The 26,873-nt window shown below is 52.7% G+C and overlaps 1 protein-coding gene, 23 non-coding genes and 3 pseudogenes across 24 annotated transcripts; all 27 read right to left on the reverse strand.

Annotated features, from left to right (window-relative positions):
• Window positions 1-1,777: 1,777 nt before the first annotated feature.
• On the reverse strand, window positions 1,778-3,785 carry LOC149369099 (uncharacterized). The gene has a single exon (XM_089558282.1). The coding sequence runs from the start codon at window positions 3,747-3,749 to the stop codon at window positions 2,574-2,576; it is 1,176 nt and encodes a 391-aa protein (XP_089414408.1). The 5' UTR covers window positions 3,750-3,785; the 3' UTR covers window positions 1,778-2,573.
• A 570-nt stretch (window positions 3,786-4,355) lies between these two features.
• On the reverse strand, window positions 4,356-4,474 carry LOC149369100 (5S ribosomal RNA). The gene has a single exon (XR_016287372.1). It is a non-coding gene; the product is annotated as a 5S ribosomal RNA (ribosomal RNA).
• A 549-nt stretch (window positions 4,475-5,023) lies between these two features.
• On the reverse strand, window positions 5,024-5,142 carry LOC149369101 (5S ribosomal RNA). Its single transcript, XR_016287373.1, has one exon. It is a non-coding gene; the product is annotated as a 5S ribosomal RNA (ribosomal RNA).
• Window positions 5,143-5,688: 546 nt separating this feature from the next.
• Window positions 5,689-5,807, reverse strand: LOC149369102 (5S ribosomal RNA). The gene has a single exon (XR_016287374.1). It is a non-coding gene; the product is annotated as a 5S ribosomal RNA (ribosomal RNA).
• Window positions 5,808-6,355: 548 nt separating this feature from the next.
• Window positions 6,356-6,474, reverse strand: LOC149369103 (5S ribosomal RNA). The gene has a single exon (XR_016287375.1). It is a non-coding gene; the product is annotated as a 5S ribosomal RNA (ribosomal RNA).
• A 546-nt stretch (window positions 6,475-7,020) lies between these two features.
• LOC149369104 (5S ribosomal RNA) lies at window positions 7,021-7,139 on the reverse strand. Its single transcript, XR_016287376.1, has one exon. It is a non-coding gene; the product is annotated as a 5S ribosomal RNA (ribosomal RNA).
• A 546-nt stretch (window positions 7,140-7,685) lies between these two features.
• On the reverse strand, window positions 7,686-7,804 carry LOC149369105 (5S ribosomal RNA). Its single transcript, XR_016287712.1, has one exon. It is a non-coding gene; the product is annotated as a 5S ribosomal RNA (ribosomal RNA).
• Window positions 7,805-8,349: 545 nt separating this feature from the next.
• Window positions 8,350-8,468, reverse strand: LOC149369106 (5S ribosomal RNA). Its single transcript, XR_016287377.1, has one exon. It is a non-coding gene; the product is annotated as a 5S ribosomal RNA (ribosomal RNA).
• Window positions 8,469-9,014: 546 nt separating this feature from the next.
• On the reverse strand, window positions 9,015-9,133 carry LOC149369107 (5S ribosomal RNA). Its single transcript, XR_016287378.1, has one exon. It is a non-coding gene; the product is annotated as a 5S ribosomal RNA (ribosomal RNA).
• A 546-nt stretch (window positions 9,134-9,679) lies between these two features.
• On the reverse strand, window positions 9,680-9,798 carry LOC149369108 (5S ribosomal RNA). Its single transcript, XR_016287379.1, has one exon. It is a non-coding gene; the product is annotated as a 5S ribosomal RNA (ribosomal RNA).
• Window positions 9,799-10,345: 547 nt separating this feature from the next.
• Window positions 10,346-10,464, reverse strand: LOC149369109 (5S ribosomal RNA). Its single transcript, XR_016287381.1, has one exon. It is a non-coding gene; the product is annotated as a 5S ribosomal RNA (ribosomal RNA).
• A 547-nt stretch (window positions 10,465-11,011) lies between these two features.
• LOC149369110 (5S ribosomal RNA) lies at window positions 11,012-11,130 on the reverse strand. The gene has a single exon (XR_016287382.1). It is a non-coding gene; the product is annotated as a 5S ribosomal RNA (ribosomal RNA).
• A 545-nt stretch (window positions 11,131-11,675) lies between these two features.
• Window positions 11,676-11,794, reverse strand: LOC149369111 (5S ribosomal RNA). The gene has a single exon (XR_016287383.1). It is a non-coding gene; the product is annotated as a 5S ribosomal RNA (ribosomal RNA).
• Window positions 11,795-12,342: 548 nt separating this feature from the next.
• On the reverse strand, window positions 12,343-12,461 carry LOC149369112 (5S ribosomal RNA; annotated as a pseudogene).
• An 899-nt stretch (window positions 12,462-13,360) lies between these two features.
• On the reverse strand, window positions 13,361-13,479 carry LOC149369113 (5S ribosomal RNA; annotated as a pseudogene).
• A 547-nt stretch (window positions 13,480-14,026) lies between these two features.
• On the reverse strand, window positions 14,027-14,145 carry LOC149369114 (5S ribosomal RNA). Its single transcript, XR_016287384.1, has one exon. It is a non-coding gene; the product is annotated as a 5S ribosomal RNA (ribosomal RNA).
• A 545-nt stretch (window positions 14,146-14,690) lies between these two features.
• LOC149369115 (5S ribosomal RNA) lies at window positions 14,691-14,809 on the reverse strand. Its single transcript, XR_016287385.1, has one exon. It is a non-coding gene; the product is annotated as a 5S ribosomal RNA (ribosomal RNA).
• Window positions 14,810-15,355: 546 nt separating this feature from the next.
• Window positions 15,356-15,474, reverse strand: LOC149369116 (5S ribosomal RNA). The gene has a single exon (XR_016287386.1). It is a non-coding gene; the product is annotated as a 5S ribosomal RNA (ribosomal RNA).
• Window positions 15,475-16,019: 545 nt separating this feature from the next.
• Window positions 16,020-16,138, reverse strand: LOC149369117 (5S ribosomal RNA). Its single transcript, XR_016287387.1, has one exon. It is a non-coding gene; the product is annotated as a 5S ribosomal RNA (ribosomal RNA).
• A 546-nt stretch (window positions 16,139-16,684) lies between these two features.
• On the reverse strand, window positions 16,685-16,803 carry LOC149369118 (5S ribosomal RNA). The gene has a single exon (XR_016287389.1). It is a non-coding gene; the product is annotated as a 5S ribosomal RNA (ribosomal RNA).
• A 547-nt stretch (window positions 16,804-17,350) lies between these two features.
• LOC149369119 (5S ribosomal RNA) lies at window positions 17,351-17,469 on the reverse strand. Its single transcript, XR_016287390.1, has one exon. It is a non-coding gene; the product is annotated as a 5S ribosomal RNA (ribosomal RNA).
• Window positions 17,470-18,014: 545 nt separating this feature from the next.
• LOC149369120 (5S ribosomal RNA) lies at window positions 18,015-18,133 on the reverse strand (annotated as a pseudogene).
• Window positions 18,134-23,569: 5,436 nt separating this feature from the next.
• On the reverse strand, window positions 23,570-23,688 carry LOC149369121 (5S ribosomal RNA). Its single transcript, XR_016287391.1, has one exon. It is a non-coding gene; the product is annotated as a 5S ribosomal RNA (ribosomal RNA).
• Window positions 23,689-24,233: 545 nt separating this feature from the next.
• Window positions 24,234-24,352, reverse strand: LOC149369122 (5S ribosomal RNA). The gene has a single exon (XR_016287393.1). It is a non-coding gene; the product is annotated as a 5S ribosomal RNA (ribosomal RNA).
• Window positions 24,353-24,898: 546 nt separating this feature from the next.
• On the reverse strand, window positions 24,899-25,017 carry LOC149369123 (5S ribosomal RNA). The gene has a single exon (XR_016287394.1). It is a non-coding gene; the product is annotated as a 5S ribosomal RNA (ribosomal RNA).
• Window positions 25,018-25,563: 546 nt separating this feature from the next.
• On the reverse strand, window positions 25,564-25,682 carry LOC149369124 (5S ribosomal RNA). Its single transcript, XR_016287395.1, has one exon. It is a non-coding gene; the product is annotated as a 5S ribosomal RNA (ribosomal RNA).
• Window positions 25,683-26,228: 546 nt separating this feature from the next.
• LOC149369125 (5S ribosomal RNA) lies at window positions 26,229-26,347 on the reverse strand. Its single transcript, XR_016287396.1, has one exon. It is a non-coding gene; the product is annotated as a 5S ribosomal RNA (ribosomal RNA).
• Between the last annotated feature and the right edge of the window lie 526 nt (window positions 26,348-26,873).

The following is a 26,873-nucleotide window of genomic DNA, read 5'->3' on the forward strand; positions in this document are numbered from 1 at the left end:
CGATGAAACTTTTGAATGCTAAGTCGAGAGCATGAAAGGACCTGCAACAAATAGCACACTTTTGAAACCAGATATACATTGCATATGTTTGCGCGCGTGAATACAGACAGTTCCTTCCCCGACCATTTCTGTGCACGCGTGGAGAGTTCTTGAATTTTCTCCTTCCAAAAGTCATCGTTATCTCGATACTTGTCAAGAGGTACACCTAGGTATTTGGAAGGAACATGTGACCATTTTACACTTGCATGAAACAAAGGCGCTGATGCCCAATTCCCATGCCAAAGGCCCGCACACTTGTCCAGGTTAACAACGCTATTGGTTACATCACAAAATCTACGAACAACCGACATCGCATGTTCTATGCTGCTGTGGTCACTACAGAAAACTGCCACATCATCGGCATAAGCCAATACTTTAATTTCACATGCTTCCAGTTCGAAACCACGAATACAGCTGTTATTTATTACATTTCGGCAAAGTGGCTCCAGGTACAGAGCGAAAAGTAGCGGTGACATTGGGCAGCCTTGCCGCACGGATGCTCTAACGGCAATTCTGTCTGTGAGCTCTCGGTTAACAACCAGATTCGTGGTGCAGTTGCTATAGGCCATTTTAACCCCTTTTAAAATAACTTCTCCAACACAGACATGTTCAAGGATTTTAAAAAGAATGTCATGACATACACGGTCAAATGCCTTCTCTAAATCAATTTGCAACATTGCGACTCGCCTAAAGTCAGCGTCACAGCATTCCAGTATACTCCGAGTGACATGAACATTCGTGAAGATGGTCCGCCCTTGAATTCCACATGTCTGGTGGGGGCCAACCAAGATGTCCATAACTGATTGTAAACGTTTGGCTAATACTTTCATAAAAATTTTATAATCAACATTAGTAAGCGTTATCGGCCGATAACCTGTAACTTGCTTAAGCTGAGCAGGATTGTCAGTTTTCGGTATAAGTACTGTATGTGCACGAGAAAACGACGGTGGTAAAATACCAGTTCTATATGACTCTTCATAAACGCGTTGCAAAATGAGAGCAGTTTCACGTTTGAACGCCTTATAAAATTCTGCTGTTATCCCGTCAGTACCTGGCGATTTCCCCAAGTGAAGCTCATCAATAGCGCATTCCAATTCCGCTGTTGATAAGTCGGCAGACAGGATGTCAGTGTCTTCACTGGTCAGTCGGGGTAACAGACTTAAAAATTCATCCTGAAAGGCCTGTACATCTGCCGATTTGGAAGCGAACAAATCACGGTAATGCTCACTGAAAGCCTCCCTTATCGCCTTGGGATTGTCTGTCAGAATGCCTTTGTTTTCAATTTCTACGATATCTTTTCTTCTAGCGTATCTTTTTTCTGTCGTCAAATTTCGCCTACTGGGCATATCATCTGCCAGCAAGCGATCTGCTCGTGCACGAATTGCAGCTCCCTGAAACAATGTCGCATCGATAACCTCAAGCTTTGCTTTAACTTCGCTGATAAGGTCACTGTATAGTCCCGGAGCTCTATTTTCCTCTGTAATTAATTCTTTCAACATCTGTTTTAGGTTCTTCTGTTTCGCTTTCTCAGCGTGCTTGATTTCTACGGACCTTTCAATAGCCCTCATTTTGACATCAATTTTGAATTCCTCCCACTTTTCTGCCCAACTTTTTCCATAATTCAACCGAACTTCTTCTAACACGTTCTTTGTTTCTAAAACAAACGAATCGTCCTTTAGTAACTTTGCATTCAGTTTCCACAAGTCCCAGCTGAATTTCGCTTGAGGTGTCACATTCCTGCCAATGGTAAATATGACACAACAGTGATCGCTAAACGTAACCGGTTCGACGATGTAGTTATCGCAAATTGCCGCCAGGTCAAGGGAAACGTAAGCTCTATCTAGCCTAGCATGACTACACCCTTGAAAATGTGTATAATGACGCCTCATTCCGCCCTTTGCAAACTGGGCTACGTCTTGAAGTGAATACTTTTCAATGTTTTCTTTCAAGAAAACAGCACTTTCGCTTTCGGTGACTGTTGAGCCTGATCGGTCATCTGCACTGAGAACACAATTGAAATCCCCTAAAAGAATGACAAGTCTATTGCATTCCAGATACGCACATAGTTCCTGGAAAAACAAAAGTCGTTCACGGGGTTTCGTAGGAGCATACACACAGATAACTCTCAAATATTCCTCCCCGTACAACAGATCACAGAACACAAACCTTCCCCTCGTGCAATACACCACTGCTTGTTCCTCGATATTAAGACTGTTCTTAATTAACAGAACACAGCCCGCTGATGTCCCCACTGCATGACTAGCACGCACGTTATATCGCGGCTTGAACTGCGCAACCATAGCGTCTGTCGCGCTCGCACTCTCTACCTTTGTTTCTTGTACTGCAAGAATGTCCAGGTCTTTCTCATAGAGCAGGCGCCTTAGCTGACATTGTTTACGTCTAGCTGCTAGTCCACGCACGTTTAACGTGCCGCATTTTAAATTTGACGGAAGACAAGCCATGCTGAAAATCCTGAGCACAAAAAGGTACAAGTCCCTTACCAGGCGTACGCCTTACCCTCCGAGAAGGGGCGATTAATCAGCGCTCCTTGCGCTGCGCACGGGAGACGCGGACGATGAACGACACTCAGGCACATACTTCCCCTTGGCCCCGGTGGGTCTGAGCCACTGGCGCTCAAGGCGTTGCGACCTGACCTCGGTGGAAGGTTGTGAAGGGGACGGCAACACCGTCTTGGCACGCTTAGCCGGACCGAAGGTGTCATGTGATGCCCTTTCATCCTCGACTGGCTCCGCTTCGGCGTTCATGGCAGACGCCTGGTCACTCATCGGCGGCGTTTCAGTCGCGTTGCTCAAAGCTCGTTGTTCGTTCGGCGTCTTGCTCGAAGTTTCCATGTTTCCGTTGGAGACGCTTCCCTGTTCCCCAGACGCACTCTTCTTTGGACGGTCATCAGGGGCCGCCGTTTCAGCTTCCTCAACGTCCATGATATCCTGTTTATCATCACAGTCCTCTGAGGCCGCCCCTAGCACATTGGCGTACGTACGTATGCAGTCCTCACGGACATGACCAAAGGCTCGGCACTTAGTGCAGCGGGGCGTCTGGCAGTCGCGGCGGATATGCCCGCGTCTGCGACATCGGAGACAAACAGGCGCCCTACCGGGCACAACCACAAGGACGGAGCCCCCGTAGAATTTGAAAAGATGCGGTAGCTCCTCCGCCGTGACTCCCTCTTTAAGCACCATTCGAGCGACACGTGTTGTCGACTCCGCCGATTCAAATCCTGGAACACACCATTCCTCATGCTGAATTTCCATCACTTCCCCAAACTCGCTCAGGGCCTTCCGTAGAGTCTCACTGGGTATGTGAAATGGCACCCAGTGAATCTTCACCTTGATCTCCTTTCGACAGGGATCAATAATGGCACAGTAACCGCCTTTCACACTCAGGCCCCCGGCCGCAAGTACAGCGTCCTTCGCCTCCTGGGTGCGGAACCTCACGAGCCAGAGGTGGCTCATCTGGTAAGCGCCAATGACGCTGACATCCCTAAGGACGCCGGCATCTTCTAATGGTTGACGAAAGTCCTCTATTCGATACGGACGATTCGAGGTATAACCGTGCAAGAAAACACACAAACGCATACCTTCGTCAGCCGGCAGTGACGGTAGCAGAAAGCGATAACCAGGAGGTGGTCCAGACACCGATTCATCCCGACCAACAAAGGCCGTTGCGACACCTCGCCCGGAGCGAGCCATTTCTGCGTCCGTCTAGCAGGGCAGCCAGAAGCAGAATCTCACATGGTATGGCCGATGGCGAGAGACAGTGCTTTCCGAGTCTTTATGTACTGTGTTTGGCCCTCCAGGATGCAAAACTGCGCATGGATACTTCCCTCGCTCGTGGCAACAGCCGCCAAGCGTGCAGTTACCTGCCCTGCGCTTTTCTCAGCCGTTCTGGCGAACCTAAACCACTGCGGCATGCACGGAAAGAGCAGCGGGAGCGAGCCTGTGTTGTTTACACATGGACCGGCAGTGGGTGCGGTGCATGGTGCGGTGGGCGCATATTGTGCGCTTCTGCGCAGTGTTATGCGCACACTGGGCCTCCCAGCTATCTTGGGGCTTTGCTAGAGTTTAATCTGCAGTGTACCCGCCGCGGCAGACGTCAGAATGACAGCCGAGACGCCACGGGTTCGCTTCGAGTTTTGCCACAGTTTCGCGTCCGCACGTACTACACGTTGGACACGTTGCCGATGAGATTGTATTATCGATAACAAAATAACGTCACCTCCTATAGTTGCCTGAGACACTGCGCAACTATGACAGAAAAAAAAAAAACGTGAAGGGCGAATAAAAATGCAAAAGAAATGCCATCAGCACTCGGTGTTCCCAGGTGGTCTCCCTCCCAAGTACTGACCGAGCCCAATGCTGCTTAGCTTCGGTGATCGGACGAGAACCGGCGTATTCAACATGGTATGGCCGATGGCGAGAGACAGTGCTTTCCGAGTCTTTATGTACTGTGTTTGGCCCTCGAGGATGCAAAACTGCGCATGGATACTTCCCTCGCTCGTGGCAACAGCCGCCAAGCGTGCAGTTACCTGCCCTGCGCTTTTCTCAGCCGTTCTGGCGAACCTAAACCACTGCGGCATGCACGGAAAGAGCAGCGGGAGCGAGCCTGTGTTGTTTACACATGGACCGGCAGTGGGTGCGGTGCATGGTGCGGTGGGCGCATATTGTGCGCTTCTGCGCAGTGTTATGCGCACACTGGGCCTCCCAGCTATCTTGGGGCTTTGCTAGAGTTTAATCTGCAGTGTACCCGCCGCGGCAGACGTCAGAATGACAGCCGAGACGCCACGGGTTCGCTTCGAGTTTTGCCACAGTTTCGCGTCCGCACGTACTACACGTTGGACACGTTGCCGATGAGATTGTATTATCGATAACAAAATAACGTCACCTCCTATAGTTGCCTGAGACACTGCGCAACTATGACAGAAAAAAAAAAAAAACGTGAAGGGCGAATAAAAATGCAAAAGAAATGCCATCAGCACTCGGTGTTCCCAGGTGGTCTCCCTCCCAAGTACTGACCGAGCCCAATGCTGCTTAGCTTCGGTGATCGGACGAGAACCGGCGTATTCAACATGGTATGGCCGATGGCGAGAGACAGTGCTTTCCGAGTCTTTATGTACTGTGTTTGGCCCTCGAGGATGCAAAACTGCGCATGGATACTTCCCTCGCTCGTGGCAACAGCCGCCAAGCGTGCAGTTACCTGCCCTGCGCTTTTCTCAGCCGTTCTGGCGAACCTAAACCACTGCGGCATGCACGGAAAGAGCAGCGGGAGCGAGCCTGTGTTGTTTACACATGGACCGGCAGTGGGTGCGGTGCATGGTGCGGTGGGCGCATATTGTGCGCTTCTGCGCAGTGTTATGCGCACACTGGGCCTCCCAGCTATCTTGGGGCTTTGCTAGAGTTTAATCTGCAGTGTACCCGCCGCGGCAGACGTCAGAATGACAGCCGAGACGCCACGGGTTCGCTTCGAGTTTTGCCACAGTTTCGCGTCCGCACGTACTACACGTTGGACACGTTGCCGATGAGATTGTATTATCGATAACAAAATAACGTCACCTCCTATAGTTGCCTGAGACACTGCGCAACTATGACAGAAAAAAAAAAACGTGAAGGGCGAATAAAAATGCAAAAGAAATGCCATCAGCACTCGGTGTTCCCAGGTGGTCTCCCTCCCAAGTACTGACCGAGCCCAATGCTGCTTAGCTTCGGTGATCGGACGAGAACCGGCGTATTCAACATGGTATGGCCGATGGCGAGAGACAGTGCTTTCCGAGTCTTTATGTACTGTGTTTGGCCCTCGAGGATGCAAAACTGCGCATGGATACTTCCCTCGCTCGTGGCAACAGCCGCCAAGCGTGCAGTTACCTGCCCTGCGCTTTTCTCAGCCGTTCTGGCGAACCTAAACCACTGCGGCATGCACGGAAAGAGCAGCGGGAGCGAGCCTGTGTTGTTTACACATGGACCGGCAGTGGGTGCGGTGCATGGTGCGGTGGGCGCATATTGTGCGCTTCTGCGCAGTGTTATGCGCACACTGGGCCTCCCAGCTATCTTGGGGCTTTGCTAGAGTTTAATCTGCAGTGTACCCGCCGCGGCAGACGTCAGAATGACAGCCGAGACGCCACGGGTTCGCTTCGAGTTTTGCCACAGTTTCGCGTCCGCACGTACTACACGTTGGACACGTTGCCGATGAGATTGTATTATCGATAACAAAATAACGTCACCTCCTATAGTTGCCTGAGACACTGCGCAACTATGACAGAAAAAAAAAAAAACGTGAAGGGCGAATAAAAATGCAAAAGAAATGCCATCAGCACTCGGTGTTCCCAGGTGGTCTCCCTCCCAAGTACTGACCGAGCCCAATGCTGCTTAGCTTCGGTGATCGGACGAGAACCGGCGTATTCAACATGGTATGGCCGATGGCGAGAGACAGTGCTTTCCGAGTCTTTATGTACTGTGTTTGGCCCTCGAGGATGCAAAACTGCGCATGGATACTTCCCTCGCTCGTGGCAACAGCCGCCAAGCGTGCAGTTACCTGCCCTGCGCTTTTCTCAGCCGTTCTGGCGAACCTAAACCACTGCGGCATGCACGGAAAGAGCAGCGGGAGCGAGCCTGTGTTGTTTACACATGGACCGGCAGTGGGTGCGGTGCATGGTGCGGTGGGCGCATATTGTGCGCTTCTGCGCAGTGTTATGCGCACACTGGGCCTCCCAGCTATCTTGGGGCTTTGCTAGAGTTTAATCTGCAGTGTACCCGCCGCGGCAGACGTCAGAATGACAGCCGAGACGCCACGGGTTCGCTTCGAGTTTTGCCACAGTTTCGCGTCCGCACGTACTACACGTTGGACACGTTGCCGATGAGATTGTATTATCGATAACAAAATAACGTCACCTCCTATAGTTGCCTGAGACACTGCGCAACTATGACAGAAAAAAAAAAACGTGAAGGGCGAATAAAAATGCAAAAGAAATGCCATCAGCACTCGGTGTTCCCAGGTGGTCTCCCTCCCAAGTACTGACCGAGCCCAATGCTGCTTAGCTTCGGTGATCGGACGAGAACCGGCGTATTCAACATGGTATGGCCGATGGCGAGAGACAGTGCTTTCCGAGTCTTTATGTACTGTGTTTGGCCCTCGAGGATGCAAAACTGCGCATGGATACTTCCCTCGCTCGTGGCAACAGCCGCCAAGCGTGCAGTTACCTGCCCTGCGCTTTTCTCAGCCGTTCTGGCGAACCTAAACCACTGCGGCATGCACGGAAAGAGCAGCGGGAGCGAGCCTGTGTTGTTTACACATGGACCGGCAGTGGGTGCGGTGCATGGTGCGGTGGGCGCATATTGTGCGCTTCTGCGCAGTGTTATGCGCACACTGGGCCTCCCAGCTATCTTGGGGCTTTGCTAGAGTTTAATCTGCAGTGTACCCGCCGCGGCAGACGTCAGAATGACAGCCGAGACGCCACGGGTTCGCTTCGAGTTTTGCCACAGTTTCGCGTCCGCACGTACTACACGTTGGACACGTTGCCGATGAGATTGTATTATCGATAACAAAATAACGTCACCTCCTATAGTTGCCTGAGACACTGCGCAACTATGACAGAAAAAAAAAAACGTGAAGGGCGAATAAAAATGCAAAAGAAATGCCATTAGCACTCGGTGTTCCCAGGTGGTCTCCCTCCCAAGTACTGACCGAGCCCAATGCTGCTTAGCTTCGGTGATCGGACGAGAACCGGCGTATTCAACATGGTATGGCCGATGGCGAGAGACAGTGCTTTCCGAGTCTTTATGTACTGTGTTTGGCCCTCGAGGATGCAAAACTGCGCATGGATACTTCCCTCGCTCGTGGCAACAGCCGCCAAGCGTGCAGTTACCTGCCCTGCGCTTTTCTCAGCCGTTCTGGCGAACCTAAACCACTGCGGCATGCACGGAAAGAGCAGCGGGAGCGAGCCTGTGTTGTTTACACATGGACCGGCAGTGGGTGCGGTGCATGGTGCGGTGGGCGCATATTGTGCGCTTCTGCGCAGTGTTATGCGCACACTGGGCCTCCCAGCTATCTTGGGGCTTTGCTAGAGTTTAATCTGCAGTGTACCCGCCGCGGCAGACGTCAGAATGACAGCCGAGACGCCACGGGTTCGCTTCGAGTTTTGCCACAGTTTCGCGTCCGCACGTACTACACGTTGGACACGTTGCCGATGAGATTGTATTATCGATAACAAAATAACGTCACCTCCTATAGTTGCCTGAGACACTGCGCAACTATGACAGAAAAAAAAAACGTGAAGGGCGAATAAAAATGCAAAAGAAATGCCATCAGCACTCGGTGTTCCCAGGTGGTCTCCCTCCCAAGTACTGACCGAGCCCAATGCTGCTTAGCTTCGGTGATCGGACGAGAACCGGCGTATTCAACATGGTATGGCCGATGGCGAGAGACAGTGCTTTCCGAGTCTTTATGTACTGTGTTTGGCCCTCGAGGATGCAAAACTGCGCATGGATACTTCCCTCGCTCGTGGCAACAGCCGCCAAGCGTGCAGTTACCTGCCCTGCGCTTTTCTCAGCCGTTCTGGCGAACCTAAACCACTGCGGCATGCACGGAAAGAGCAGCGGGAGCGAGCCTGTGTTGTTTACACATGGACCGGCAGTGGGTGCGGTGCATGGTGCGGTGGGCGCATATTGTGCGCTTCTGCGCAGTGTTATGCGCACACTGGGCCTCCCAGCTATCTTGGGGCTTTGCTAGAGTTTAATCTGCAGTGTACCCGCCGCGGCAGACGTCAGAATGACAGCCGAGACGCCACGGGTTCGCTTCGAGTTTTGCCACAGTTTCGCGTCCGCACGTACTACACGTTGGACACGTTGCCGATGAGATTGTATTATCGATAACAAAATAACGTCACCTCCTATAGTTGCCTGAGACACTGCGCAACTATGACAGAAAAAAAAAAACGTGAAGGGCGAATAAAAATGCAAAAGAAATGCCATCAGCACTCGGTGTTCCCAGGTGGTCTCCCTCCCAAGTACTGACCGAGCCCAATGCTGCTTAGCTTCGGTGATCGGACGAGAACCGGCGTATTCAACATGGTATGGCCGATGGCGAGAGACAGTGCTTTCCGAGTCTTTATGTATTGTGTTTGGCCCTCGAGGATGCAAAACTGCGCATGGATACTTCCCTCGCTCGTGGCAACAGCCGCCAAGCGTGCAGTTACCTGCCCTGCGCTTTTCTCAGCCGTTCTGGCGAACCTAAACCACTGCGGCATGCACGGAAAGAGCAGCGGGAGCGAGCCTGTGTTGTTTACACATGGACCGGCAGTGGGTGCGGTGCATGGTGCGGTGGGCGCATATTGTGCGCTTCTGCGCAGTGTTATGCGCACACTGGGCCTCCCAGCTATCTTGGGGCTTTGCTAGAGTTTAATCTGCAGTGTACCCGCCGCGGCAGACGTCAGAATGACAGCCGAGACGCCACGGGTTCGCTTCGAGTTTTGCCACAGTTTCGCGTCCGCACGTACTACACGTTGGACACGTTGCCGATGAGATTGTATTATCGATAACAAAATAACGTCACCTCCTATAGTTGCCTGAGACACTGCGCAACTATGACAGAAAAAAAAAAACGTGAAGGGCGAATAAAAATGCAAAAGAAATGCCATCAGCACTCGGTGTTCCCAGGTGGTCTCCCTCCCAAGTACTGACCGAGCCCAATGCTGCTTAGCTTCGGTGATCGGACGAGAACCGGCGTATTCAACATGGTATGGCCGATGGCGAGAGACAGTGCTTTCCGAGTCTTTATGTACTGTGTTTGGCCCTCGAGGATGCAAAACTGCGCATGGATACTTCCCTCGCTCGTGGCAACAGCCGCCAAGCGTGCAGTTACCTGCCCTGCGCTTTTCTCAGCCGTTCTGGCGAACCTAAACCACTGCGGCATGCACGGAAAGAGCAGCGGGAGCGAGCCTGTGTTGTTTACACATGGACCGGCAGTGGGCGCGGTGCATGGTGCGGTGGGCGCATATTGTGCGCTTCTGCGCAGTGTTATGCGCACACTGGGCCTCCCAGCTATCTTGGGGCTTTGCTAGAGTTTAATCTGCAGTGTACCCGCCGCGGCAGACGTCAGAATGACAGCCGAGACGCCACGGGTTCGCTTCGAGTTTTGCCACAGTTTCGCGTCCGCACGTACTACACGTTGGACACGTTGCCGATGAGATTGTATTATCGATAACAAAATAACGTCACCTCCTATAGTTGCCTGAGACACTGCGCAACTATGACAGAAAAAAAAAAAACGTGAAGGGCGAATAAAAATGCAAAAGAAATGCCATCAGCACTCGGTGTTCCCAGGTGGTCTCCCTCCCAAGTACTGACCGAGCCCAATGCTGCTTAGCTTCGGTGATCGGACGAGAACCGGCGTATTCAACATGGTATGGCCGATGGCGAGAGACAGTGCTTTCCGAGTCTTTATGTACTGTGTTTGGCCCTCGAGGATGCAAAACTGCGCATGGATACTTCCCTCGCTCGTGGCAACAGCCGCCAAGCGTGCAGTTACCTGCCCTGCGCTTTTCTCAGCCGTTCTGGCGAACCTAAACCACTGCGGCATGCACGGAAAGAGCAGCGGGAGCGAGCCTGTGTTGTTTACACATGGACCGGCAGTGGGTGCGGTGCATGGTGCGGTGGGCGCATATTGTGCGCTTCTGCGCAGTGTTATGCGCACACTGGGCCTCCCAGCTATCTTGGGGCTTTGCTAGAGTTTAATCTGCAGTGTACCCGCCGCGGCAGACGTCAGAATGACAGCCGAGACGCCACGGGTTCGCTTCGAGTTTTGCCACAGTTTCGCGTCCGCACGTACTACACGTTGGACACGTTGCCGATGAGATTGTATTATCGATAACAAAATAACGTCACCTCCTATAGTTGCCTGAGACACTGCGCAACTATGACAGAAAAAAAAAAAACGTGAAGGGCGAATAAAAATGCAAAAGAAATGCCATCAGCACTCGGTGTTCCCAGGTGGTCTCCCTCCCAAGTACTGACCGAGCCCAATGCTGCTTAGCTTCGGTGATCGGACGAGAACCGGCGTATTCAACATGGTATGGCCGATGGCGAGAGACAGTGCTTTCCGAGTCTTTATGTACTGTGTTTGGCCCTCGAGGATGCAAAACTGCGCATGGATACTTCCCTCGCTCGTGGCAACAGCCGCCAAGCGTGCAGTTACCTGCCCTGCGCTTTTCTCAGCCGTTCTGGCGAACCTAAACCACTGCGGCATGCACGGAAAGAGCAGCGGGAGCGAGCCTGTGTTGTTTACACATGGACCGGCAGTGGGTGCGGTGCATGGTGCGGTGGGCGCATATTGTGCGCTTCTGCGCAGTGTTATGCGCACACTGGGCCTCCCAGCTATCTTGGGGCTTTGCTAGAGTTTAATCTGCAGTGTACCCGCCGCGGCAGACGTCAGAATGACAGCCGAGACGCCACGGGTTCGCTTCGAGTTTTGCCACAGTTTCGCGTCCGCACGTACTACACGTTGGACACGTTGCCGATGAGATTGTATTATCGATAACAAAATAACGTCACCTCCTATAGTTGCCTGAGACACTGCGCAACTATGACAGAAAAAAAAAACGTGAAGGGCGAATAAAAATGCAAAAGAAATGCCATCAGCACTCGGTGTTCCCAGGTGGTCTCCCTCCCAAGTACTGACCGAGCCCAATGCTGCTTAGCTTCGGTGATCGGACGAGAACCGGCGTATTCAACATGGTATGGCCGATGGCGAGAGACAGTGCTTTCCGAGTCTTTATGTACTGTGTTTGGCCCTCGAGGATGCAAAACTGCGCATGGATACTTCCCTCGCTCGTGGCAACAGCCGCCAAGCGTGCAGTTACCTGCCCTGCGCTTTTCTCAGCCGTTCTGGCGAACCTAAACCACTGCGGCATGCACGGAAAGAGCAGCGGGAGCGAGCCTGTGTTGTTTACACATGGACCGGCAGTGGGTGCGGTGCATGGTGCGGTGGGCGCATATTGTGCGCTTCTGCGCAGTGTTATGCGCACACTGGGCCTCCCAGCTATCTTGGGGCTTTGCTAGAGTTTAATCTGCAGTGTACCCGCCGCGGCAGACGTCAGAATGACAGCCGAGACGCCACGGGTTCGCTTCGAGTTTTGCCACAGTTTCGCGTCCGCACGTACTACACGTTGGACACGTTGCCGATGAGATTGTATTATCGATAACAAAATAACGTCACCTCCTATAGTTGCCTGAGACACTGCGCAACTATGACAGAAAAAAAAAAAAACGTGAAGGGCGAATAAAAATGCAAAAGAAATGCCATCAGCACTCGGTGTTCCCAGGTGGTCTCCCTCCCAAGTACTGACCGAGCCCAATGCTGCTTAGCTTCGGTGATCGGACGAGAACCGGCGTATTCAACATGGTATGGCCGATTTTTTTTTCTTTATTGCCTTCAAGAAAACAACACAAAAATACAGACACCAAACTTTGAAAACCAGCAACCTGCCAGATCTTCCTGGCTGGCCATGTCAAGTTTAAAATTCTCTCAACAGAGTCAAATTTTCCATCCTGGGTAGCCAATCGGGTACACATGCTTGCAGTTTCATCACTTCCACAAATCTACGTACATTTTCCCGAAAATACATACGGGCTGGTCTAGCGTCAGAGTCGCAGTAATACCCCGCCATTCTGGAGCGCCATATACTATGGAGGCCCCAGAGCATTACCTGATCCCCACGGTATCAGATATTTGGCAATTGAAAACCTTCAACATGGTATGGCCGATGGCGAGAGACAGTGCTTTCCGAGTCTTTATGTACTGTGTTTGGCCCTCGAGGATGCAAAACTGCGCATGGATACTTCCCTCGCTCGTGGCAACAGCCGCCAAGCGTGCAGTTACCTGCCCTGCGCTTTTCTCAGCCGTTCTGGCGAACCTAAACCACTGCGGCATGCACGGAAAGAGCAGCGGGAGCGAGCCTGTGTTGTTTACACATGGACCGGCAGTGGGTGCGGTGCATGGTGCGGTGGGCGCATATTGTGCGCTTCTGCGCAGTGTTATGCGCACACTGGGCCTCCCAGCTATCTTGGGGCTTTGCTAGAGTTTAATCTGCAGTGTACCCGCCGCGGCAGACGTCAGAATGACAGCCGAGACGCCACGGGTTCGCTTCGAGTTTTGCCACAGTTTCGCGTCCGCACGTACTACACGTTGGACACGTTGCCGATGAGATTGTATTATCGATAACAAAATAACGTCACCTCCTATAGTTGCCTGAGACACTGCGCAACTATGACAGAAAAAAAAAAAAAACGTGAAGGGCGAATAAAAATGCAAAAGAAAGAATCAGCACTCGGTGTTCCCAGGTGGTCTCCCTCCCAAGTACTGACCGAGCCCAATGCTGCTTAGCTTCGGTGATCGGACGAGAACCGGCGTATTCAACATGGTATGGCCGATGGCGAGAGACAGTGCTTTCCGAGTCTTTATGTACTGTGTTTGGCCCTCGAGGATGCAAAACTGCGCATGGATACTTCCCTCGCTCGTGGCAACAGCCGCCAAGCGTGCAGTTACCTGCCCTGCGCTTTTCTCAGCCGTTCTGGCGAACCTAAACCACTGCGGCATGCACGGAAAGAGCAGCGGGAGCGAGCCTGTGTTGTTTACACATGGACCGGCAGTGGGTGCGGTGCATGGTGCGGTGGGCGCATATTGTGCGCTTCTGCGCAGTGTTATGCGCACACTGGGCCTCCCAGCTATCTTGGGGCTTTGCTAGAGTTTAATCTGCAGTGTACCCGCCGCGGCAGACGTCAGAATGACAGCCGAGACGCCACGGGTTCGCTTCGAGTTTTGCCACAGTTTCGCGTCCGCACGTACTACACGTTGGACACGTTGCCGATGAGATTGTATTATCGATAACAAAATAACGTCACCTCCTATAGTTGCCTGAGACACTGCGCAACTATGACAGAAAAAAAAAAAACGTGAAGGGCGAATAAAAATGCAAAAGAAATGCCATCAGCACTCGGTGTTCCCAGGTGGTCTCCCTCCCAAGTACTGACCGAGCCCAATGCTGCTTAGCTTCGGTGATCGGACGAGAACCGGCGTATTCAACATGGTATGGCCGATGGCGAGAGACAGTGCTTTCCGAGTCTTTATGTACTGTGTTTGGCCCTCGAGGATGCAAAACTGCGCATGGATACTTCCCTCGCTCGTGGCAACAGCCGCCAAGCGTGCAGTTACCTGCCCTGCGCTTTTCTCAGCCGTTCTGGCGAACCTAAACCACTGCGGCATGCACGGAAAGAGCAGCGGGAGCGAGCCTGTGTTGTTTACACATGGACCGGCAGTGGGTGCGGTGCATGGTGCGGTGGGCGCATATTGTGCGCTTCTGCGCAGTGTTATGCGCACACTGGGCCTCCCAGCTATCTTGGGGCTTTGCTAGAGTTTAATCTGCAGTGTACCCGCCGCGGCAGACGTCAGAATGACAGCCGAGACGCCACGGGTTCGCTTCGAGTTTTGCCACAGTTTCGCGTCCGCACGTACTACACGTTGGACACGTTGCCGATGAGATTGTATTATCGATAACAAAATAACGTCACCTCCTATAGTTGCCTGAGACACTGCGCAACTATGACAGAAAAAAAAAACGTGAAGGGCGAATAAAAATGCAAAAGAAATGCCATCAGCACTCGGTGTTCCCAGGTGGTCTCCCTCCCAAGTACTGACCGAGCCCAATGCTGCTTAGCTTCGGTGATCGGACGAGAACCGGCGTATTCAACATGGTATGGCCGATGGCGAGAGACAGTGCTTTCCGAGTCTTTATGTACTGTGTTTGGCCCTCGAGGATGCAAAACTGCGCATGGATACTTCCCTCGCTCGTGGCAACAGCCGCCAAGCGTGCAGTTACCTGCCCTGCGCTTTTCTCAGCCGTTCTGGCGAACCTAAACCACTGCGGCATGCACGGAAAGAGCAGCGGGAGCGAGCCTGTGTTGTTTACACATGGACCGGCAGTGGGTGCGGTGCATGGTGCGGTGGGCGCATATTGTGCGCTTCTGCGCAGTGTTATGCGCACACTGGGCCTCCCAGCTATCTTGGGGCTTTGCTAGAGTTTAATCTGCAGTGTACCCGCCGCGGCAGACGTCAGAATGACAGCCGAGACGCCACGGGTTCGCTTCGAGTTTTGCCACAGTTTCGCGTCCGCACGTACTACACGTTGGACACGTTGCCGATGAGATTGTATTATCGATAACAAAATAACGTCACCTCCTATAGTTGCCTGAGACACTGCGCAACTATGACAGAAAAAAAAAAACGTGAAGGGCGAATAAAAATGCAAAAGAAATGCCATCAGCACTCGGTGTTCCCAGGTGGTCTCCCTCCCAAGTACTGACCGAGCCCAATGCTGCTTAGCTTCGGTGATCGGACGAGAACCGGCGTATTCAACATGGTATGGCCGATGGCGAGAGACAGTGCTTTCCGAGTCTTTATGTACTGTGTTTGGCCCTCGAGGATGCAAAACTGCGCATGGATACTTCCCTCGCTCGTGGCAACAGCCGCCAAGCGTGCAGTTACCTGCCCTGCGCTTTTCTCAGCCGTTCTGGCGAACCTAAACCACTGCGGCATGCACGGAAAGAGCAGCGGGAGCGAGCCTGTGTTGTTTACACATGGACCGGCAGTGGGTGCGGTGCATGGTGCGGTGGGCGCATATTGTGCGCTTCTGCGCAGTGTTATGCGCACACTGGGCCTCCCAGCTATCTTGGGGCTTTGCTAGAGTTTAATCTGCAGTGTACGCGCCGCGGCAGACGTCAGAATGACAGCCGAGACGCCACGGGTTCGCTTCGAGTTTTGCCACAGTTTCGCGTCCGCACGTACTACACGTTGGACACGTTGCCGATGAGATTGTATTATCGATAACAAAATAACGTCACCTCCTATAGTTGCCTGAGACACTGCGCAACTATGACAGAAAAAAAAAACGTGAAGGGCGAATAAAAATGCAAAAGAAATGCCATCAGCACTCGGTGTTCCCAGGTGGTCTCCCTCCCAAGTACTGACCGAGCCCAATGCTGCTTAGCTTCGGTGATCGGACGAGAACCGGCGTATTCAACATGGTATGGCCGATGGCGAGAGACAGTGCTTTCCGAGTCTTTATGTACTGTGTTTGGCCCTCGAGGATGCAAAACTGCGCATGGATACTTCCCTCGCTCGTGGCAACAGCCGCCAAGCGTGCAGTTACCTGCCCTGCGCTTTTCTCAGCCGTTCTGGCGAACCTAAACCACTGCGGCATGCACGGAAAGAGCAGCGGGAGCGAGCCTGTGTTGTTTACACATGGACCGGCAGTGGGTGCGGTGCATGGTGCGGTGGGCGCATATTGTGCGCTTCTGCGCAGTGTTATGCGCACACTGGGCCTCCCAGCTATCTTGGGGCTTTGCTAGAGTTTAATCTGCAGTGTACCCGCCGCGGCAGACGTCAGAATGACAGCCGAGACGCCACGGGTTCGCTTCGAGTTTTGCCACAGTTTCGCGTCCGCACGTACTACACGTTGGACACGTTGCCGATGAGATTGTATTATCGATAACAAAATAACGTCACCTCCTATAGTTGCCTGAGACACTGCGCAACTATGACAGAAAAAAAAAAACGTGAAGGGCGAATAAAAATGCAAAAGAAATGCCATCAGCACTCGGTGTTCCCAGGTGGTCTCCCTCCCAAGTACTGACCGAGCCCAATGCTGCTTAGCTTCGGTGATCGGACGAGAACCGGCGTATTCAACATGGTATGGCCGATGGCGAGAGACAGTGCTTTCCGAGTCTTTATGTACTGTGTTTGGCCCTCGAGGATGCAAAACTGCGCATGGATACTTCCCTCGCTCGTGGCAACAGCCGCCAAGCGTGCAGTTACCTGCCCTGCGCTTTTCTCAGCCGTTCTGGCGAACCTAAACCACTGCGGCATGCACGGAAAGAGCAGCGGGAGCGAGCCTGTGTTGTTTACACATGGACCGGCAGTGGGTGCGGTGCATGGTGCGGTGGGCGCATATTGTGCGCTTCTGCGCAGTGTTATGCGCACACTGGGCCTCCCAGCTATCTTGGGGCTTTGCTAGAGTTTAATCTGCAGTGTACCCGCCGCGGCAGACGTCAGAATGACAGCCGAGACGCCACGGGTTCGCTTCGAGTTTTGCCACAGTTTCGCGTCCGCACGTACTACACGTTGGACACGTTGCCGATGAGATTGTATTATCGATAACAAAATAACGTCACCTCCTATAGTTGCCTGAGACACTGCGCAACTATGACAGAAAAAAAAAAAACGTGAAGGGCGAATAAAAATGCAAAAGAAATGCCATCAGCACTCGGTGTTCCCAGGTGGTCTCCCTCCCAAGTACTGACCGAGCCCAATGCTGCTTAGCTTCGGTGATCGGACGAGAACCGGCGTATTCAACATGGTATGGCCGATGGCGAGAGACAGTGCTTTCCGAGTCTTTATGTACTGTGTTTGGCCCTCGAGGATGCAAAACTGCGCATGGATACTTCCCTCGCTCGTGGCAACAGCCGCCAAGCGTGCAGTTACCTGCCCTGCGCTTTTCTCAGCCGTTCTGGCGAACCTAAACCACTGCGGCATGCACGGAAAGAGCAGCGGGAGCGAGCCTGTGTTGTTTACACATGGACCGGCAGTGGGTGCGGTGCATGGTGCGGTGGGCGCATATTGTGCGCTTCTGCGCAGTGTTATGCGCACACTGGGCCTCCCAGCTATCTTGGGGCTTTGCTAGAGTTTAATCTGCAGTGTACCCGCCGCGGCAGACGTCAGAATGACAGCCGAGACGCCACGGGTTCGCTTCGAGTTTTGCCACAGTTTCGCGTCCGCACGTACTACACGTTGGACACGTTGCCGATGAGATTGTATTATCGATAACAAAATAACGTCACCTCCTATAGTTGCCTGAGACACTGCGCAACTATGACAGAAAAAAAAAACGTGAAGGGCGAATAAAAATGCAAAAGAAATGCCATCAGCACTCGGTGTTCCCAGGTGGTCTCCCTCCCAAGTACTGACCGAGCCCAATGCTGCTTAGCTTCGGTGATCGGACGAGAACCGGCGTATTCAACATGGTATGGCCGATTTTTTTTTTTTTTTTTTTCTTTATTGCCTGGCTTTCACACAGAAAATTGCACAAAACAAACTATCAACAAAAGACAAAAAACGCTATGTACACACCATACATGGTCAGCCAGCATGAGTCTGGCTTCGTCAATTTAAAATTCACTCAAAGTACAGAGTGGCTCTAGCCTTGAGAGCCACTCCGGAGGCTCCGCGGCGGCTTTCTGAATGGCGAGAAACATGTCCATGCTTTCGCGGAAATAAATTCTAGCAGGTCTTGCGTCTCTGTCACAATGGTAGCCAGCCATTCTGGAGCGCCATATACAGTGGAGGCCTGTAAGCATTATTAAGTCAAAAGGCACCCCATCCTCATTTTCAACACATAAGTACCGGATGCCATACGGGTCTAGTGGAAATTCTTTCTTTAAGGTTCGCTGCAAAACATCCCAAAAATAAACCCCTTCCCAACAGTGCAAAAATACATGGTCTATTGTTTCCGGCTTTCTGCAAATTAAACAGTTGGATCCCCAAGGTAAAAATAATTCCTTTCCTTCTAAAAATTTTTTAACCGGTAAGGTTCCGGTGTGCAGCTTAAAAAAGAAGGTTTTTGTTCCTGATGGCACCTGCATGTTTTTAACTCTCTTTAAAACATCTTTGCCTTGGCTTCCACTGTACAAGGCCCTGTACAAGGGCACGGGGAAAACAACATCGCACAAAGCATGGTAGAGTTTCTTTCTTTTCACAGTCGACAGAAAGTCGTTTGAAAACCGCGCGGAAAGAAACCTTACACTGGCAACGATTTCCCGGTAAAAACCGGTGACCCTACTGTAAACTTCAGCAGTTCCGACTATGTACTCTGGAAGCAGATGCCGCAGCCTAACTTGGCATACGGTACGCAAAAACGGGGCTCTTGTGTCCCGAAGAAACAAAAAACGATTGACCAGCTGTCTCAAAAACAAATGGCCCAGTCCCAGCCCGCCGTCTTGAACCCGTCGGAACAGGTTGGTTCGGCTGCAGCGCTCCCATTCAGACGACCAGACAAAGACGGCGAAAATTCTGTGCAGCTTTTGAATGCTTAACCGTGAACAGTGCAACACCTGCATGACGTACCAGAGCCTGCTGATAAAGAACAAGTTGCAAACAGTGGCTCTGGCGAAAATGGACAAGGTCGTTCCTTTCCACTTATCTGCTCTCTCCCGTATCTCTTTGACCTGTCCTGTCCAATACTTTTCACTGTCACGGTAAGCATCGAGCGGAACGCCCAAGTATTTATCTGGTGTCGTCGTCCAAGTCACACTGGCAAACCGTTCAGGCGTAGATGCCCACCTTCTATGCCAAAGCCCGAGGCACTTTGACCAGTTAACCCCGCTGCCTGTAGCTTGGCTGAAATCGCGTACACATTGAACAGCCTCGCTTACGCCTCCCTCGTCAACGGCAAACACAGCAATGTCATCTGCATACGCCAAGAGCTTCACTTCGGCTGCTTGTAATCTGAATCCGGTAATACTCCTGCTGTTCAGTATCTTTAAACAAAGGGTCTCCACATAAATACAAAATAAAAGAGGGCTGAGGGGACAGCCCTGGCGCACCGAACGCTGCACGCTAATGGGGGCCCCCAGACTCTTGTTAACGATCAATCTCGTCGTGCAGTTCCGGTATGCCAGGGCCACACCCTCGCGAATAACAGAACCAACGTTAACATGGCCTAATACTGCAAACAAAAGTTCATGGGCAACGCAGTCAAAAGCCTTTTCTAAATCTATCTGGAGTATAGCTACCTGATCATTAGTGTCATCACAGCATTCTAATACACTGCGCGCAACGTGAATATTTGTGAAAATGGACCGCCCTTTAATCCCGCAGGTCTGATGCGGACCAACTAATAAATGGATCACGGTCTGCAGCCTTCGCGCCAAAACCTTCATGTAAATTTTGTACTCGACGTTAGTGAGTGCTATGGGTCTATATGCTGCTACCAGTCGTAATCTGTCTGTGTCGTCCGTTTTCGGAATCAGCACAGTATGGGACGAGCCATAGGACGGAGGCAGTGATTTTAGTTTAAAGGCTTCATTAAAGATGACCGTCAAGACCGGGGAAATTGCATGCTTAAATTCTTTGTAGAATGCCGCGCTGAACCCGTCCGGTCCAGGCGACTTACCAGGGTTTAAGCTGTCTATTGCTTGCTCAACTTCCAATTGAGTTATCGCCTGCTCTAATCTGTCTTTAGTTTCGTTGTCCAGGCGCGGCATCTCGGCCAGAAACGCCTCCCTAAATGTGACAACATCTACCGGATGCAATGCGAAGAGCGCCTGGTAATGCTCGAAAAAAGCTGCTTTTATATGATCGATGTCCGTTTTTGAAACACCTCTCCATTCTATTTCGTTTATGTGGTTTCTTTCGGCACGGGCTTTTTCTAACCCAAGCGCTCGTTTCGTTGGCGCTTCCCCTGAAGCCATGTCTTCTGCCCTCGCCCTCACCAGCGCTCCCCGATAACGTTCTTCTTCGATAAGCTGTAACTTTTGTTTGGTTTTTCTTATGTCTTCTATCCATTTACCAGGCGCTCGGCATTCCTGTTTTATCATCTTTTGAAGCAGTGCCTTTAGCTCCATTTCCTCTTTTTTTGCTTCATGACGTATACAGGTGGCTCTTTCTATTGCTTTTAATTTTAAAGTTTCTTTAGTGAGCTCCCACTGCTGCCAAATCCTCATGTTGCTACTTGGTTCTATTTTTGCTATTTCTTCCCTTACAGCTCGGTTATAAAATTCGTCCTGGAGTAGCTTGTCATTTAACTTCCACATTTCCCATGAAAAACCATTCCCCTTCTTAATGAAACCTATGCAGCATTGAACCAAACAGTGGTCAGAAAATGAAACCGGCAGAACTACATAACTATTGCATTTAGGTACAGTTTCCGCGGATGCATAAATTCGGTCTAGCCGTGCGTGACTTGTGCCCTCGAATCGTGTGTACTTTACAGCACGCGCTCCTTCAAGACACTCAGCTACATCCTCGAGGTTGCAGTTGACAATCATTCGTAACAACACTTCGGTGCTTTTATCCCTGAAACCTCGGACGCTTGTCTTGTCGCGCGCACTAAGGACACAGTTGTAATCGCCCATAACAATGAGCTGCCTGTCCGTGCGAAGCCGTTCTTCGACGCTTTCAAAAAACGCGGCTCGGCCATCAACCACATTAGGTGCATACAGACAAACAATGCGCCAGTCGATGTTACAGAGCGAAAAATCGATGGACACGTATCGACCCGACAAGCACGAATGATGACCGTGTACCTCTATTCCCGGCAACTTCTTAACAAAAAGAATACAGCCAGCCGATGTGCCAACAGCATGGCTAACGACGGCAAAATACCTAGACGTGAAACGTCGCACCATGCTCCCGGTCTCTTCCTCACCATCGACTTTAGTCTCCTGCACTGCCAGTATATCAATATCTTGCTCCGTTATAAGTCTGTACAGCTGGCTTTGTTTTCTTTTACCTGCCAGGCCTCTAACGTTTAGGGTGGCGACTTTAAACGGAGTTGCAGAAGCCATTTTAACTTAGGAAGAATAGACCGAAAGCATGGTGCTTACCTCTCGCGTCCAGCATGTCGCTAGACGATGCCGTCGCCGCCGGTGTCACCCGGCGCGAGCACGTGCCCCAGGTCAGGCGGCGCCTTGTCGCCGCCACGCTTGTCAGTCGGGATGTTTGGGCGCGGCCGCAGACTGGGCCGTCGCGCTTGCGGCGTCTTTGCCGGCGGTTCCTCCACGCTGGGCTCTGCTGCCTTCTCCCCGTCGGCCTTCGTCTCTGCGTGCGTACGCTTAGCTGGGGTGGTCACGCCGGTGCTCACGCGGGCGTCGGTCTTCTCGTCGCGGTTCTCGCTGGCCGCCTTTGTTTCCGCTTCCACGTGTTCTGGGGGGCTCGGGTTATCTTTCGGCGTCTCCAGGGGCGTAAATGGTTGGTCACAGATGGGCGACCCGCTCTCCTTTACGCCAGGAGCGTCTGTGTTGCTGCTCGAAACAGCAGGCTCAACCCCCGCCGTTTTGCCCGTGTCGTCGATGCCGCTCGCTGCTTCCTCCGCTTCGACGACGTCCATGAGCTCGGCGGAGTCGCTCGCCGCTACACGCCCGGTAGCCGACGCGTAGGTGCGCACGCAGTCAGCCTCGGAGTGTCCGTAGCGTCGGCACTTCGAGCACCTGGGCACCTTGCAATCACGGCGCACGTGCCCCGCGCCGCCGCAGCGCAGACACTGCATCGGCCGCCCGGGCACCACCACGAGAGCCAACTCGCCAGCGACTCGTATCTGGTGAGGCAGGTCGTCCACCTTCACGCCTGGCTTCAGTTTCAGGAGCACGGTCCTCGTGGTGGAGCCCTTCTCCTTCATGCCCGCGACGCGCCAACGCTCCCGGGTTACCTCGGTCACATTGCCGAACGCCGCGAATGCAGTCCGGATGTCCTCGTCGGCGACGCCGTGTAGCATCCAGTGGAGGCGCAGCTTGACCTGGTGGTCCTCTGGGTCAAAAACGATGCAGCGGCGTCCCTTCACTTCCAGCTCCTTCATGGCGGCCAGTTTCTTTGCGGCGTCAGCGCTGCTGAAGGTCACCGCCCACACATGGTTTATCTGGTACGCCCCCAACGCCACGACGTCGGGGAGCGCACCAACGTTGGCGAGGGCGTCTCTGAAGTCTTCGACCCTGTAGGGCCTCACACGCACGTCCCCGTGCAAAAAAACCGTGTTTAAAACAACACGTCCGGTGGGCAGGGTAGGCAGAACGATCTCGTAATCCTTATCTGCGTCGCTGGCGAGCCTGTTTCCGCGGCCGGCACCGGCCGCTATCGCCGCTCCGTGGGAGCCCATGATTCTGCGTCCGTCACGCTCGGTGGCTGGAAGTAGAATGAACATGGTATGGCCGATGGCGAGAGACAGTGCTTTCCGAGTCTTTATGTACTGTGTTTGGCCCTCGAGGATGCAAAACTGCGCATGGATACTTCCCTCGCTCGTGGCAACAGCCGCCAAGCGTGCAGTTACCTGCCCTGCGCTTTTCTCAGCCGTTCTGGCGAACCTAAACCACTGCGGCATGCACGGAAAGAGCAGCGGGAGCGAGCCTGTGTTGTTTACACATGGACCGGCAGTGGGTGCGGTGCATGGTGCGGTGGGCGCATATTGTGCGCTTCTGCGCAGTGTTATGCGCACACTGGGCCTCCCAGCTATCTTGGGGCTTTGCTAGAGTTTAATCTGCAGTGTACCCGCCGCGGCAGACATCAGAATGACAGCCGAGACGCCACGGGTTCGCTTCGAGTTTTGCCACAGTTTCGCGTCCGCACGTACTACACGTTGGACACGTTGCCGATGAGATTGTATTATCGATAACAAAATAACGTCACCTCCTATAGTTGCCTGAGACACTGCGCAACTATGACAGAAAAAAAAAAACGTGAAGGGCGAATAAAAATGCAAAAGAAATGCCATCAGCACTCGGTGTTCCCAGGTGGTCTCCCTCCCAAGTACTGACCGAGCCCAATGCTGCTTAGCTTCGGTGATCGGACGAGAACCGGCGTATTCAACATGGTATGGCCGATGGCGAGAGACAGTGCTTTCCGAGTCTTTATGTACTGTGTTTGGCCCTCGAGGATGCAAAACTGCGCATGGATACTTCCCTCGCTCGTGGCAACAGCCGCCAAGCGTGCAGTTACCTGCCCTGCGCTTTTCTCAGCCGTTCTGGCGAACCTAAACCACTGCGGCATGCACGGAAAGAGCAGCGGGAGCGAGCCTGTGTTGTTTACACATGGACCGGCAGTGGGTGCGGTGCATGGTGCGGTGGGCGCATATTGTGCGCTTCTGCGCAGTGTTATGCGCACACTGGGCCTCCCAGCTATCTTGGGGCTTTGCTAGAGTTTAATCTGCAGTGTACCCGCCGCGGCAGACGTCAGAATGACAGCCGAGACGCCACGGGTTCGCTTCGAGTTTTGCCACAGTTTCGCGTCCGCACGTACTACACGTTGGACACGTTGCCGATGAGATTGTATTATCGATAACAAAATAACGTCACCTCCTATAGTTGCCTGAGACACTGCGCAACTATGACAGAAAAAAAAAACGTGAAGGGCGAATAAAAATGCAAAAGAAATGCCATCAGCACTCGGTGTTCCCAGGTGGTCTCCCTCCCAAGTACTGACCGAGCCCAATGCTGCTTAGCTTCGGTGATCGGACGAGAACCGGCGTATTCAACATGGTATGGCCGATGGCGAGAGACAGTGCTTTCCGAGTCTTTATGTACTGTGTTTGGCCCTCGAGGATGCAAAACTGCGCATGGATACTTCCCTCGCTCGTGGCAACAGCCGCCAAGCGTGCAGTTACCTGCCCTGCGCTTTTCTCAGCCGTTCTGGCGAACCTAAACCACTGCGGCATGCACGGAAAGAGCAGCGGGAGCGAGCCTGTGTTGTTTACACATGGACCGGCAGTGGGTGCGGTGCATGGTGCGGTGGGCGCATATTGTGCGCTTCTGCGCAGTGTTATGCGCACACTGGGCCTCCCAGCTATCTTGGGGCTTTGCTAGAGTTTAATCTGCAGTGTACCCGCCGCGGCAGACGTCAGAATGACAGCCGAGACGCCACGGGTTCGCTTCGAGTTTTGCCACAGTTTCGCGTCCGCACGTACTACACGTTGGACACGTTGCCGATGAGATTGTATTATCGATAACAAAATAACGTCACCTCCTATAGTTGCCTGAGACACTGCGCAACTATGACAGAAAAAAAAAAACGTGAAGGGCGAATAAAAATGCAAAAGAAATGCCATCAGCACTCGGTGTTCCCAGGTGGTCTCCCTCCCAAGTACTGACCGAGCCCAATGCTGCTTAGCTTCGGTGATCGGACGAGAACCGGCGTATTCAACATGGTATGGCCGATGGCGAGAGACAGTGCTTTCCGAGTCTTTATGTACTGTGTTTGGCCCTCGAGGATGCAAAACTGCGCATGGATACTTCCCTCGCTCGTGGCAACAGCCGCCAAGCGTGCAGTTACCTGCCCTGCGCTTTTCTCAGCCGTTCTGGCGAACCTAAACCACTGCGGCATGCACGGAAAGAGCAGCGGGAGCGAGCCTGTGTTGTTTACACATGGACCGGCAGTGGGTGCGGTGCATGGTGCGGTGGGCGCATATTGTGCGCTTCTGCGCAGTGTTATGCGCACACTGGGCCTCCCAGCTATCTTGGGGCTTTGCTAGAGTTTAATCTGCAGTGTACCCGCCGCGGCAGACGTCAGAATGACAGCCGAGACGCCACGGGTTCGCTTCGAGTTTTGCCACAGTTTCGCGTCCGCACGTACTACACGTTGGACACGTTGCCGATGAGATTGTATTATCGATAACAAAATAACGTCACCTCCTATAGTTGCCTGAGACACTGCGCAACTATGACAGAAAAAAAAAAACGTGAAGGGCGAATAAAAATGCAAAAGAAATGCCATCAGCACTCGGTGTTCCCAGGTGGTCTCCCTCCCAAGTACTGACCGAGCCCAATGCTGCTTAGCTTCGGTGATCGGACGAGAACCGGCGTATTCAACATGGTATGGCCGATGGCGAGAGACAGTGCTTTCCGAGTCTTTATGTACTGTGTTTGGCCCTCGAGGATGCAAAACTGCGCATGGATACTTCCCTCGCTCGTGGCAACAGCCGCCAAGCGTGCAGTTACCTGCCCTGCGCTTTTCTCAGCCGTTCTGGCGAACCTAAACCACTGCGGCATGCACGGAAAGAGCAGCGGGAGCGAGCCTGTGTTGTTTACACATGGACCGGCAGTGGGTGCGGTGCATGGTGCGGTGGGCGCATATTGTGCGCTTCTGCGCAGTGTTATGCGCACACTGGGCCTCCCAGCTATCTTGGGGCTTTGCTAGAGTTTAATCTGCAGTGTACCCGCCGCGGCAGACGTCAGAATGACAGCCGAGACGCCACGGGTTCGCTTCGAGTTTTGCCACAGTTTCGCGTCCGCACGTACTACACGTTGGACACGTTGCCGATGAGATTGTATTATCGATAACAAAATAACGTCACCTCCTATAGTTGCCTGAGACACTGCGCAACTATGACAGAAAAAAAAAAACGTGAAGGGCGAATAAAAATGCAAAAGAAATGCCATCAGCACTCGGTGTTCCCAGGTGGTCTCCCTCCCAAGTACTGACCGAGCCCAATGCTGCTTAGCTTCGGTGATCGGACGAGAACCGGCGTATTCAACATGGTATGGCCGATGGCGAGAGACAGTGCTTTCCGAGTCTTTATGTACTGTGTTTGGCCCTCGAGGATGCAAAACTGCGCATGGATACTTCCCTCGCTCGTGGCAACAGCCGCCAAGCGTGCAGTTACCTGCCCTGCGCTTTTCTCAGCCGTTCTGGCGAACCTAAACCACTGCGGCATGCACGGAAAGAGCAGCGGGAGCGAGCCTGTGTTGTTTACACATGGACCGGCAGTGGGTGCGGTGCATGGTGCGGTGGGCGCATATTGTGCGCTTCTGCGCAGTGTTATGCGCACACTGGGCCTCCCAGCTATCTTGGGGCTTTGCTAGAGTTTAATCTGCAGTGTACCCGCCGCGGCAGACGTCAGAATGACAGCCGAGACGCCACGGGTTCGCTTCGAGTTTTGCCACAGTTTCGCGTCCGCACGTACTACACGTTGGACACGTTGCCGATGAGATTGTATTATCGATAACAAAATAACGTCACCTCCTATAGTTGCCTGAGACACTGCGCAACTATGACAGAAAAAAAAAACGTGAAGGGCG

This window comes from Amblyomma mixtum, chromosome 1, assembly GCF_055824585.1.
Source record: "Amblyomma mixtum isolate Tamu chromosome 1, ASM5582458v1, whole genome shotgun sequence".
NCBI classification, from domain to species: Eukaryota; Metazoa; Arthropoda; class Arachnida; order Ixodida; family Ixodidae; genus Amblyomma; species Amblyomma mixtum.

Coding starts and splice junctions, on each gene's coding strand:
- LOC149369099 (XM_089558282.1), bottom strand. CDS start 3,749: ATGGCTCGCTCCGGGCGAGGTGTCGCAACGGCCTTTGTTGGTCGGGAT.